A 12,291-nucleotide genomic window follows, 5' to 3' on the forward strand; every position below is an offset into this window, starting at 1 on the left:
ATGCTAAACTTCGGCTGTCACCCTGATGACAAAACCACCTCACCACAGCGGGGACCCCTCGGTGTCTCCGCTCACCGCCACAGCTCCTTGCCGAAACCTGCGCCGTAGGTGCGGCCTTGTGTGAGGGAGTGACATTCCCTGCGAGGGCGGATCCCTGCCCTGCCGGCGGCCGCAGTGCCCTCTGCCGCGGACCCTTCCCGGGAGCACCGCGGATCCTTCCCGGGGGCACCGCCCGTTTTCCTGGCAGCCGCTGCCCCGCCCTCCCTCAGGCGTCCCCGGGGCAGCCCAGGCGGGGAGGGTCTCGCCTGGCTGGGCAGTCCCCGATCCCGCCGAATTATTTTGTGGAGCCCCTGGAGTCTTGGTGGGAGAAACGGGGTTACCCCACCCCCGTGCCAGGGGCTTCCCCCCTCGCCTCTCCCCCGCCGCCGCCTCCGCCCTCTCCGCGGCGAGCGTCCGCTCCCCGGGATTCCCCGGGGCGGTGCCCGGGTGCCTGCCCGGTTCGTGACGTCACCGGCAGCGTGACGTCAGGGATCCCGTGCCGGAAGCGCGGGGAGGAGAAGGCTCGAGCTGCACGGCGGCTCGGCGGAGGGGCTATGGCGTACAGGCCCAACGGCGGCGCCGCTGCCGCGCTGCCCGACCCCTCCTTCCTGTGGAACGTATTCCAGAGGTAAGGCCGCCGCCACCCACCCCCTACTCACCCCCCAACCTCCCCGCCCCTGCACCCTCACCGCGGGTCCTTCGCGGGGCGACCCGCGTCGCTTGCCGCGCTATCGCCTCCTCGCCGGTCACCGGGCCCTGCTGGGCCTGGCCCGGCGCGCCCCTCGGTGGTTCCCGGGCCCTCCCGGGGTTGCCGCTGCCTGAGGAGGCGCCGGGAGAGAGCGGGCGTTGGGAGGTGCCCAGAAGCGGTCGGGTGCTACAGTGAGGCGGGCATGGGGCATGGGCCCTGGGCTTACGGTGCGGGATTTGCTGCTGGGCTGCTGCCTCGGGCCTTGCGGGGCGGGTAAATATCGTGGTTATGGTCCTGTAGGAGGAACCTGACGGTTTGAGGAACCTTTCCTCAAACCTTAAGAAAGGTTTGAGGAGGAGTAGGTCTGGCTGTGTTCTAGAGCAAGGGAAGGGGTTTAACAGAAGCCCTAAGTTAACCTTGAGATGAAAACACTAAAGGCATTTTTTACCTGAGAATCTGGAAAAAGGAGTGTGAAGGCTGAAGGGTCAGTGTAGCAGTACAGGAAAGCTTGTAAAAATTAATCTGAAGAATGCTTGATGTAAAACTTTATATTCTCTTGAATACATCTGAAGCTGTAACCTGCAAGGGAGTCAGTAGGTCCATGTAAAATAAAGCATGCTGTTGAGGCTGTAGTAGTAATGAAACCAAAGGAGTTCTTCATAGTTATGTCACTTTGAGAAAACCAGGGAGGTTCCTACATTGTATCCATTTTTATGGGAGATATGTCAGAGGATCTATCTTGAATCAAGTGACAGCAAGGAGAGGTTAAAGAGTAGATAAGGAGTAGTAAGTTGCTAAAACTGGATAGTATTTACTTAGTAACTCACCAGTGACTCAGGAATGTGGCAGCTTACCTACCCAGCCTCCCTTAAAACCACTTCATCTGAGAATTTGGACGAGCCATGCATCATGTCATTTCTTTTTTTAAAGGCTCCAGAAAGAAACTGATGGACAGTCTAACTTCTGCATCAGGCAAACCAGTAGAAACCATTTAAAATCATGTAGCTAGTCAGGAGAGTTGCCATGGATTTTGCTGAAAATATTCCTGGCTGGCAGTTTCCTGTAAGTCTTAAGAGTATGTTGGATAAAGATTGAGTGTGTATGTAGCTGGAACGGATGCTGTTGATACAATCTATATAGTTTCCAAAGAGGCTGTTGATAAAATGTAAGTATTAAAGGTCTTTGAAGAAATCCAGTAGACATTAAATGAAAGGGAGACATTAAATAAAAAGGAGGAAACCATCCTTTTGGTGGGTAAGTGGCTGACTAAAATGGAGCGTATCTGCCACACTGACAGATGGAGCTTTTTCTGCAATTTTTACTCAGTATGTTCAGGAGCAAGTAGGAGGAAAAACAGGTGAATGATCAGATGAAGTTTTCCAATTACACTGACAAACTCCTGCAGTAAATGAGGCCTGTGAAGACTTCTAGGAGCACCTTAAGAGCCCTGAATGACAGGGTCTTATCACCCTGTCATGGCCAGATCATGACTGCTGTATGATGGTCAGATGAAATCCAGAGTAGGTACCTGATGTCAGTGAGGAACCCCCACTTTAACTTTGCATTATTTTGTATGTAAGAGAAATGTGCTTTAAGCTGACTGATGATGCTTAGGAGAAAGTTAAGTAGGTCATAACACATTTATCATTAATGTGTCAGCTTAGCACTTAGTTGCAGCTTATAAAAGTACTTGGTGGATAAAAAGCTGGACATGAGCCAACAATGCCCGCTCACAGCCCTGAGAGCCGGGTGCATCCTGGGATGCATCAAAAGAAGCATGGCCAGCAGACTGAGGGACGGGATTCTGCCCCTCTGCTCTGGTGAGACCTCACCTGGAGTACTGTGTCTGGCTCTGAAACCCTCAGCACAGGAAGGACATGGAGCTGTGGGAGCAGGGCCACAAAGATGATCCAGGGGTGGAGCACCTCTTCTGTGGAGACAGGCTGAGAAAATTGGGGTTGTTCAGCTTAGAGAGAAGATTGGGGAACCCTTTTAACAGCCTTCCAGTACCTGAAGGGGCTACATGAAACCTGGGGGAGGCTCTGAAACCTCAGCACAGGAAGGACATGGAGCTGTGGGAGCAGGGCCACAAAGATGATCCAGGGGTGGAGCACCTCTTCTGTGGAGACAGGCTGAGAAAATTGGGGTTGTTCAGCTTAGAGAGAAGATTGGGGAACCCTTTTAACAGCCTTCCAGTACCTGAAGGGGCTACATGAAACCTGGGGGAGGCTCTGAAACCTCAGCACAGGAAGGACATGGAGCTCTGGGAGCAGGGCCACAAAGATGATCCAGGGGTGGAGCACCTCTTCTGTGGAGACAGGCTGAGAAAATTGGGGTTGTTCAGCTTAGAGAGAAGATTGGGGAACCCTTTTAACAGCCTTCCAGTACCTGAAGGGGCTACATGAAACCTGGGGGAGGCTCTGAAACCTCAGCACAGGAAGGACATGGAGCTGTGGGAGCAGGGCCACAAAGATGATCCAGGGGTGGAGCACCTCTTCTGTGGAGACAGGCTGAGAAAATTGGGGTTGTTCAGCTTAGAGAGAAGATTGGGGAACCCTTTTAACAGCCTTCCAGTACCTGAAGGGGCCTACATGAAACCTGGGGGAGGGTCTACAAAGGGCATGTAGTGATATGGCGAGGGGCAATGGTCTTAAGATAGAGCAGGGATTGGATATTAGTAAGCTTTTTACTGTCAGGGTGGTGAAACACTGGAACAGGTTGCCCAGAGAGGTGGTGGAGGCCCCATCCCTAGGGACATTCAAGGCCAGGGCTGACAGGGCTCTGAGCAACCTGACCTAATTAAAGGTGTCCCCATTCACTGTGGGGGCTTGACCAAGATGACTTTTAAAGGTCCCTTCCAACCCAAACCGTTCTATGATTCTGTAAAGTCTTCAGTATGGGGTTCTTATTAATTTCAGCCATTTAAAGCTTACTGGTGGTGGTTTTTGGTTTTTTGTGTTTTTTCTCCAGGGTTGATAAAGACAGGAGTGGAATCATATCTGATAATGAACTTCAGCAGGCTTTATCCAATGGTAAGTCTGTACATGAGCAGTGAGGCAGTGCATTGTAAACTCCGTGTTACATTTCATATGAGACTCGTTGCTTGATGCCATAATTCTTCAATGGGTTATGGGGCAATGTTCCTACCACTGATTACATAGTATTAATCTACAGCAGTAGGCTGAAGGGGAAATTTAAAAATGGGCAATCCTCCTGATTGTAGTTGATTTTTATTTTTCATTTTTTGCTAAGCGCGTTGTTCCTGGGTTGGGTCTTTTTTTGGATTTCAAGGGAAGTTTTCTGGATTTGATGAACATTAGTTCTAATGCATTATAAACTGAGTACCTAATGTAAACATGACTGATTTGTATTCTGGGGACTGAAGTCATGCACATCCCTATCTGTTTTTTCCAGCTCTACTTCATAACCTAGAAAACATAAACAGTGATTTATATATTCCTTGGTCATCACTACTGAGCCTGTGTTTTTTAACAAGGATCAGTGTATAACTTGGACTAACATCCTGTGTTTGCAACCAGCCTTTTTACTGCACATGAAGTCTTCTGATACAGTACAGCACAGTAATTGAAGATGGTAATATCTTAGGGTTTTTTTTCCCCAAATGAGGCATGTTTGCATTTTTTCCAGCAAAGTAGAAACATGCACTCTAGATTTGTATTAAAACTTCCTAGTAGTGTGTCAGTTCCCTGTTGTAATGTTTAAAGTGTAACCAGGGTATGGTCAAGTAACTCATGGAAGCAAAATAAAAAATAATTTTTTTTTCCAGTAGTCTATTTTTGCTTCCTGCTGGTGACGTTGGGTGGGTTGGGTTGTACTTTGTGGTTGGGCTTTTTTCCCCACCTAGAAATCTGAAGAAGTCCATACTGAAACTGTTAATGCACCCCTGATTCCATATCAAGTTCTCTTTTCCCCTAGGTTTATTTCCTTCATCCTTCTTGTGCTTTGTGTATTTAATGGGCTAAAATGCAATGAACACAGGCTGAAGGGCTCCTTTTTATCAGTAATCACCTGACTTGAAAGAAATTTGGGTGACTATTTAGTAAAATTGTGGGTTTGTAACTAAGCGTATTTACTAGAGTATTTATTTAATAATGTATCCGATAAATTGAAAGCAATTAATTGTAGCTGCAGACTTGATTCATAATTAAAATACTATTTTTATTAGAAACTTCAGTGAAAGCTAAGTTAAATTGATTAAGTCACTGTTTTCATTTAAGATTACAATGTTCCTTATATGTGTGTGAGCCTGGCTTTACTTGCCATTTTAAACTTCATATATTTTAAGTATCTTCTTGTCCTATTGGATTTAAGGGTAATAGTCAGTGGTGACTATCTGAACTCTTTTTTTTTTCTGTATTTACAGTGTAGAATAGCAGTTTCAGTGCTTTGCAGTTAAGAAGAATCCCCACCAAGTGAATTCAAAATTAGACAAAATATTTGCAGAACTGTAAGCTTCCTTCATTCCAAGAGATTCTAGATCTTGTACGCCAATATCACTAACAATTCACTATGTTATTTTCAAAATATATTCTTTAGTGGATAGTTGTGTGCAGCTGTCCTGCTAACATTGGGCTAAAATCATGTTTTGTGTTTATTTCTAAAACATTTTAAAAAGTATGCATAGTCCTCATTAAAATTTGAAGTTCAATGTGTTTTTGACATTCAGCTTTTCAACTTGTCAGGTTTATGCAAATAACAGTTTACTGACCCAGGAGGGGCTGATCACCACTTCATACAGTTGTCTGCACAATAAAATCCTATGCTTCCTTCTTATTTTGTTTTGTTTTGTTGGGGGTTTTTCGTTGGTTGTTGGTTTGTTTTGTGGTTTTTGGTTTGTTTTTTTTTCTGTGCTGCTATGTAAGTCAGTAGTAGAGCCAGGGGAGAAGGAGGGACAGTACAGTTCTTCAGCACTGGAGTTGTCCTGATTTCACTCTGTGGTGTCTATAGGAGTCTCTTTAAAATTTCAATACAAAATACATTACATTTCAAACTGTAGTTTCACCTTTTCCCTTCTACTCGGTTCAGTGTTTAATGTTGGCACATTATTAATAATTCCATTTAGTTTTGTCAGGAGACATTCAGGGTACTGATGTTCTTAGTCTAAACTGCTGCTTAAGCATTTTCAGAGCCATTTTTACTTCTTTTTCTCTGCTTATGTTTCTCTTTATGTGCAAGTAGTCACGTGGCCTGCCTGACAGTACAGAGATTTTTCCCATAGTGCTGCATCTGTAGACTTGCACTGATACAGCTTCCCTTCCATGGGAGAAATTCAGCGCTGGTATAAGCAGTGTTTACAGCACTGCAGCTTGAGCCAGCAGCCAGGCCTTCACAAAGCCTGCTTCCTACCAGCACAGACTTTATTTAGGGTCACCTAATGGCATAGTTGCAAACACCTCTACAGTACCCCTGCTCTTCGTGGTCCCTTCAGTCAAGGGCAGCTCATTTCACACATGCTTCTTGGTCTTCCTGGTTCCTTCGCAGACCCTAGGGAATTGATGGTGATCTTCTAGGTGAGGCACAGTATTTCTTTTCACTAAAAGCTTAATGCTTCCTAGCTCTCTGGAATGTTCCCAACCCAGCAAAAACTAATTCCAAGGTGACTAGCCTGTAAATATTCAGAGAAGTGCAAAGCTCCTCTTCAGATGATTACTGCTCAGGCCCTTTTAAGTGGCAACACTTCTTGGTCTGATAATACTAATTTAAATTAGTCTGATAATACTAATTTAAACTAGCACCTCATTGATTTGAAGGTGGGATTTACACTCAGCTTGACTCTAAATTGCACTGTGTGACTATACCATGTCAGGAACCTTTTCTCTTCACTTGTCAGAAACGAAATGCCCTAGAGAAACCCACCTGTAAAATAGGAAGCTGATGGGGTTTTACTGAGGAATAGATGTCTGACCTTGTTGGTGTTGTAATTTAGAAATTTCTGCTCCCATCACTAGAGAAAGAAGGACTTCAGTTTTGATTTTGTATCCAATACCTCTTGACTAGTGGGATAAAAAAGAAATTCCTTCTTAGTTCTTCCAGGATTTGGGGGGTTTGTTTTTTGGGTGCTATTTTCTTTTTTTGGTGCAGTCTGAAAACTGTTGCTTTCTGTGTAGTGTCTGTAAAGCATTGATCTGAGGTAATTTCTGAATAGTCAAGAACATTGTTACTTCAAAGCAGTCTTATTTATAGTATGGTAGCTCCATGTCATCTGGCTTTGAATCCAACTGAAGTTCTTTGACTTTTTGGTTGGTCTGTTGGCTGGCTGCATTTTTTTGAAATGTTACTTCGTATTGAGGAACTAAATAATTCTTCCTGTTGCAGGCACATGGACTCCATTTAATCCAGCAACAGTGAGGTCCATTCTTGGTGAGTGCAGTTGTGTGATGTGAAACAGTCAAGGTACTGGTTTGTGATCTGTTCAGACAATTGAGAATACTCTCAATGGCTGCACTGAATGAGAGAGATAAGTATGTACAAATACAATATGTATTTCTAATGTAATGGTGAATGCCTCTTTAAAGGTCATTTAAAGTAATTTGGCAGTGGTGTTAACAAGCTGGTCTGTCATTGTTAGATGGTGTTGTTCAATGTCTTTACTCTTTTTTATTTTTCCTCCAGCCAGCCCAGCAGTAGTAAGTGAAACTCAAATATTTTCCCTTTTCAATAATCCAGGACTGCCATTTGTGTGCACACACAGGCACTTGTCAAAGGAGCCTGAGGAAAATGTTACTGTACGATTGAATAGACAGCAAATGTCACTTTTAAACAAGGAAATTGTCACCTTAAGTATTCTAAAAAGCTATTACATAGCTTGTCTTTATGTTTTGCATCTTAATCCTATGTTCTGCTCCAAAAAGACCAAACAGAAGCTTTATAGTATTTGAATTGTGATTTTCAATACTGTAGAAGATGATGATGGTAGAAACAGCAGAACAATTAAAGCACTAAAATATATTTACTATAATGCAGTCCATAAATCCAATGACCAAATATTTTGCTTTGTTTTTAATAAGTATTCAGCAGCAGTCTGAGCTCTGTCACTGAGCAACATGCTGTTTGCATAAAGGTGACGGTATCAGTAAGTCAAATGCAGGTGAATATCCCAGCACTTTTGGCAGTCAATGGACTTTTTCATGTCCTTAGGAAAAAAAAACAAACCTCTATACACTGCCCCTTTTGTCACTGGATGATCAATCAAGCCCTCAACATTTCCAAAATGGAAATAAAAAACCAAGGAAAAATAAACATCATGTGATTCATTCTGGGCCTCTTTTATATTGCTTTATCTTTTCCTCCTTCAGTGAGTGACTGCTTGCTTTTTTTTGGCCAGACTTTTCAAAATGTCTGGTATTTTAGCATTTTCTTTCCTGCCTTCAGTACCTTGCACAAAGGACTCTCACAGTTTCTTAGAACATGAGCTTACTATACAGAAGTGTAGTATCATTAAGGTTATATATGTGTCGGCTTTGTTCTGTTTCAGGCATGTTTGACAGAGAAAACAAAGGTGGTGTGAATTTCAATGAATTCACAGGAGTCTGGAAGTACATCACAGACTGGCAGAATGTCTTTCGAACGTATGACAGAGACAATTCTGGAATGATTGACAAAAATGAACTAAAGCAAGCACTAACAGGTTTTGGTAATTCATTTGTAATTATAGTTTTTATGACTGGGTTATGTTGAGCTTGACTGAAGATGAGGTAGGTGAAATGCAGTTTTAGTTGTAAGGTACCTCCTAAAAATAGCCACGCCACAAGCATGCTATTTTTTTTTAAAGCTATTTCCTTTTATGAAACAAAAAAAGTGAAACTGGATGTGTCAGCACATGTGTGGAAAGCATTCCATCTGCCTTGTGAGCTGCTCTGAGAGCAATACCAATGCGTCAGGTAAATGTCAGAACTTGAGACTTGATGCAGCTTGCCACTTAAAGCCAGCTGTCCATGCTATGGTGGCATTCTGACCATAAAAGTTAATTGACTTCACGTATGAAAACTTGAGCTGTGGCTCTGAACCATCCTCTCAACCAACTTGCCGCTGGAATCAGTAATTATATTTACAATGACTGGCTAGGATTATTCTTAAGCATGGTTTTTACTGCATGCATTTTAGTTTATTTCCATTGTGGAGAGATTTGGTAAAAAAGCAAACAACAAAAAAATTGTCTCCTGTAACACCTTACTGTTTTCTTGTTCTTTTATACACACCTGCTAAACAGCATAGTTTTTTTTATAAAAGGATTGTGGTAATTGAAACCTTTTAAAGCATTTCTCCTTTCCAAGGTTACCGACTGTCTGATCAATTCTATGATATCCTTATTCGGAAATTTGACAGACAAGGAAAAGGACAAGTTGCATTTGATGACTTTATTCAGTGCTGTGTTGTTTTACAGGTAAGGAGGGAGAGGTACTTTTTTTTTTTGTTGTTATTAAATTGACATTAATCACCTTAAACTTTTCTGGTTCTCCCTTTAACTATAATGCTGGAACTTGCATATAAATAAACCACTTGGATCAAGTATGGGAGAGGTGCTACAGAGACATCTTAATTTATTGTTATTCACTTTTTACCCACTTGCATCACAAGTAAATTTGATACTATTTTTGACCTGTTAAATATTTATTTTTTAATGGGAGAAAAAAATGTTGACTCAGTGTTTTAAAAGGAAAACACCTAACACTATTTACATATGTGTAATAGACAGAGTGCCTCTGGATCTTGGGTGTGATAAAACTGGCCTGTGTCTTGTCTTGTTGTGCCCTTAAGTCTTATATGTGAATTGTGCATTTTTTTTCTCTTGTTTAAGGCTCTTGACAAAAAGGAGTATGACCTCACAGCTGAAATATTCAGACTTTGCTCACTTTTCCTCAGTAATAGTTTACAAGGGCAGTGGTACTAAAAGACATGTAAAACAGACAAAAATTCTTCCAGCAACAGAAATATATGCACACATGAGTGTGTGTGTGTGTTTGTAGAGAGAGAGAGAGAACTCTAGTTTTACAGGTACTTCTATTTTGTTGAGCAATCAGCTACTGAATAATTCCTTACCTCAGTGCTCAATGTTTCCCTATAGTGTTTCTGACTTTTCTGAAATGTATGTAAGTCTTTGGGGAAAAGTTGGGAAAGTGTAGCAGTGGCCTAGCTGAACTTTCATAGGTAAAGAAAAAGGTTATTCTTCTGATACTGGCCAGCATTGCAACAGTATATTAAATTATCTTCTGATAGGAAACACGATGAGAAACGAGTCACTGTAAAAGTTGTATCTCTTATCTGCATACAGGTGTTTTGTTCTCATTTAGGTCTGTAACGATAAGTCTGCTCTAACATCAGTTGTCTTTATATTAATTTGTAATAGAAGCTGATTCTGATTATACTTTATAATAAACTCAGGTAAAGAAGGCTATGAAATGGAATATCATTTAGCTGGTGTTAGTTAAGCCATGCCAGTAGCTACACCAGTGCACTCTCTTACCTGTAGAGCCTGGTACCTCTGGGGTGCCAGCTACTCTGGCAGCTCAGATACTACTTATACACAGAATATTTAATTAACAACTGAGAAATGGACAAGGTACTTGCTAGATTCTGTCTCCAGCTGACTCATAAATGTCTGATGAGAACTGTGCATTATTCCCGCCCCTTTACAGCCAGTTATAAAAAACTGTCTGGCTACCAAGTGCCTAGGTAGCCTTGGACAGCGTAGCACAAGGCAGTTTTAAAATCAGATCCGCTACACAGCTCAAGCAGAAGCCAAGGCAAAGAGCTACCTCTGTATGCATGAGACACTAGAGTGTCTACAGAGGGGATGAACATAGAGTGTCCTTAACCCTACAGAAACCTATGTGGCAAGGGGACAGACTGAATGTTCCCAATGGAAAAAAAAAAAAAATCAACATGTATTTTTCCCCGCCCTTTTCAGAGGCTGACTGATGTGTTCCGGCGGTACGATACTGATCAAGATGGCTGGATTCAGGTGTCCTATGAGCAGTATCTTTCCATGGTCTTCAGCATCGTATGACACTGATAACTAGAAATTGCACACTGGCATTACACAGACTGGAGTTGCCAAATCATCCTGTACTGAATAAGATTATTGATGTATCATAATGGATATAACTTCACATTCTTAAATTTTGTATTTGTTGGTCATTACCTTCAGAATCAGTACTTGAGTTGGTTTTTATTTTGTATGACTAGGATGTGACCATCTCTGCTTACTGTAATGTGGAAAGCACAGAATATAGATGTAACTGGTGCAATGTCAAACGTAACCTTCTTCCACATATCTTGCATGGGAAAAAATTACTTTAGAAATGCCAAATTACAATAATGCTTGCTAGTTTATAAGAGACTTGAAAGTCAAAAGTTGCACAACATGTTTTGCATGTGCCTTACTTTTATAAGAGTTTAATGTATTAATTTTTAATACAGAATTTAAAATTAAGTAAAAATATTAGATCAACTTTTGTAGTCTACTTCACTTTTGTACTTGTTCACTTTTTTTTAAGGAGTTGTTGGTTTTATTTCTGTATTCTAGTTTTCTGCAGTCCAGGAGTCCCTCTTCTCACTTCACAGCACTGGCCTTTTTCATTGCCTTTTTATTTTCTAGCTGCCTCCTTCTTTCAGGGTAACCTTAGGACATCTACAGACACACATACCTTTGTCCAATACTTCATCTCCTAAACAAAGTTCCCTACAAAAATAAACTAGCTAATTACTCTGGTGATACAGTTCCCTCTTCTGAGTGGGCTGATTTCACACCAACAGTCTTCCTTTTTGCACTGAAGCACAAGGCATGGCGTGGCTGTGGAGTGACAGTCAAACATTCTCAGCACTTAATCCTCCATCTCACCCTTTACAGAGGGAGAGGGACTCGATGGAAAAACTTAACCAAAACCAGTCATTACTGGTTCCTGTTGTGCACCAGCTCCCACAGAAACATTGAAGAAGCAGCTTGGAAGAAGAGAAGTTACCAAGCTATCTGAGAATTCTTCTAACAATCTTCCACCAGTGCCATCCAAAGCAATTAAAATACCTAGGCAGCATTATCACTCACCTGTAACTATATAACTGTAGCTCTTCACTATATATGTTTACAAAAGTATCCAGAGGAAAGTTTTTATCCAAAGACTTTTTCCTCACACTGTAGCAATGCTGATTTATTTCACTGTATGCAGGCAGTTTACACTCACCCTTTGTTTCAAACTCTGTAATAACAACAGCTCCAGGCAGATGAGCTGCTGGTGGTGGTGGTAGTGCCTGTACAGAATTGGATGCTGTCGGTGATACTCAGCAGCATTTCAAGAGATTATGCAGAGAGGGTTTGGGTCCACCACCAGAAAGAAAGACATCCTGCCTGAAAAAAATCAATGTGATATTGTTATTCCTAAGTGTCTTAGCCAGAGTATAGTATTGGGTGACAGGATGCAGACTACAGCCAAGTGGCACCCATGTATTTATCAACATCTGTCATGCAGAGAAGCTGGTACTAGTTGTCAAGTGATAATCAAACAAACCCTTACAGTTCAGACCTGACAGTTCAGCAACATTTTCTC

At 42.2% G+C, this 12,291-nt stretch overlaps 1 protein-coding gene across 6 annotated transcripts; it reads left to right on the top strand.

The window, feature by feature from the left end:
• The first annotated feature begins 424 nt into the window (after positions 1–424).
• PDCD6 (programmed cell death 6) lies at positions 425–11,434 on the top strand. Of its 6 annotated transcripts, none has more exons than XM_030446088.1 (7): positions 640–667; positions 3,698–3,759; positions 5,112–5,195; positions 7,064–7,108; positions 8,223–8,381; positions 9,022–9,131; positions 10,656–11,433. In XM_030446088.1, exons 5-7 carry the CDS (start codon positions 8,225–8,227, stop codon positions 10,752–10,754), a joined length of 366 nt encoding a protein of 121 aa, XP_030301948.1. In that variant the 5' UTR covers positions 640–667; positions 3,698–3,759; positions 5,112–5,195; positions 7,064–7,108; positions 8,223–8,224; the 3' UTR covers positions 10,755–11,433. The 6 variants fall into 6 exon arrangements, with proteins under 6 accessions (XP_030301945.1, XP_030301944.1, XP_030301948.1 ...); XM_030446087.1 differs by lacking the exon at positions 640–667 and adding an exon at positions 728–918; XM_030446085.1 differs by lacking the exon at positions 5,112–5,195 and having other exon boundaries at positions 425–667; positions 8,223–8,375; positions 10,656–11,420.
• Positions 11,435–12,291: the final 857 nt, after the last annotated feature.

This window comes from Calypte anna, chromosome 2, assembly GCF_003957555.1.
Source record: "Calypte anna isolate BGI_N300 chromosome 2, bCalAnn1_v1.p, whole genome shotgun sequence".
In the NCBI taxonomy this organism is placed as follows: Eukaryota; Metazoa; Chordata; class Aves; order Apodiformes; family Trochilidae; genus Calypte; species Calypte anna.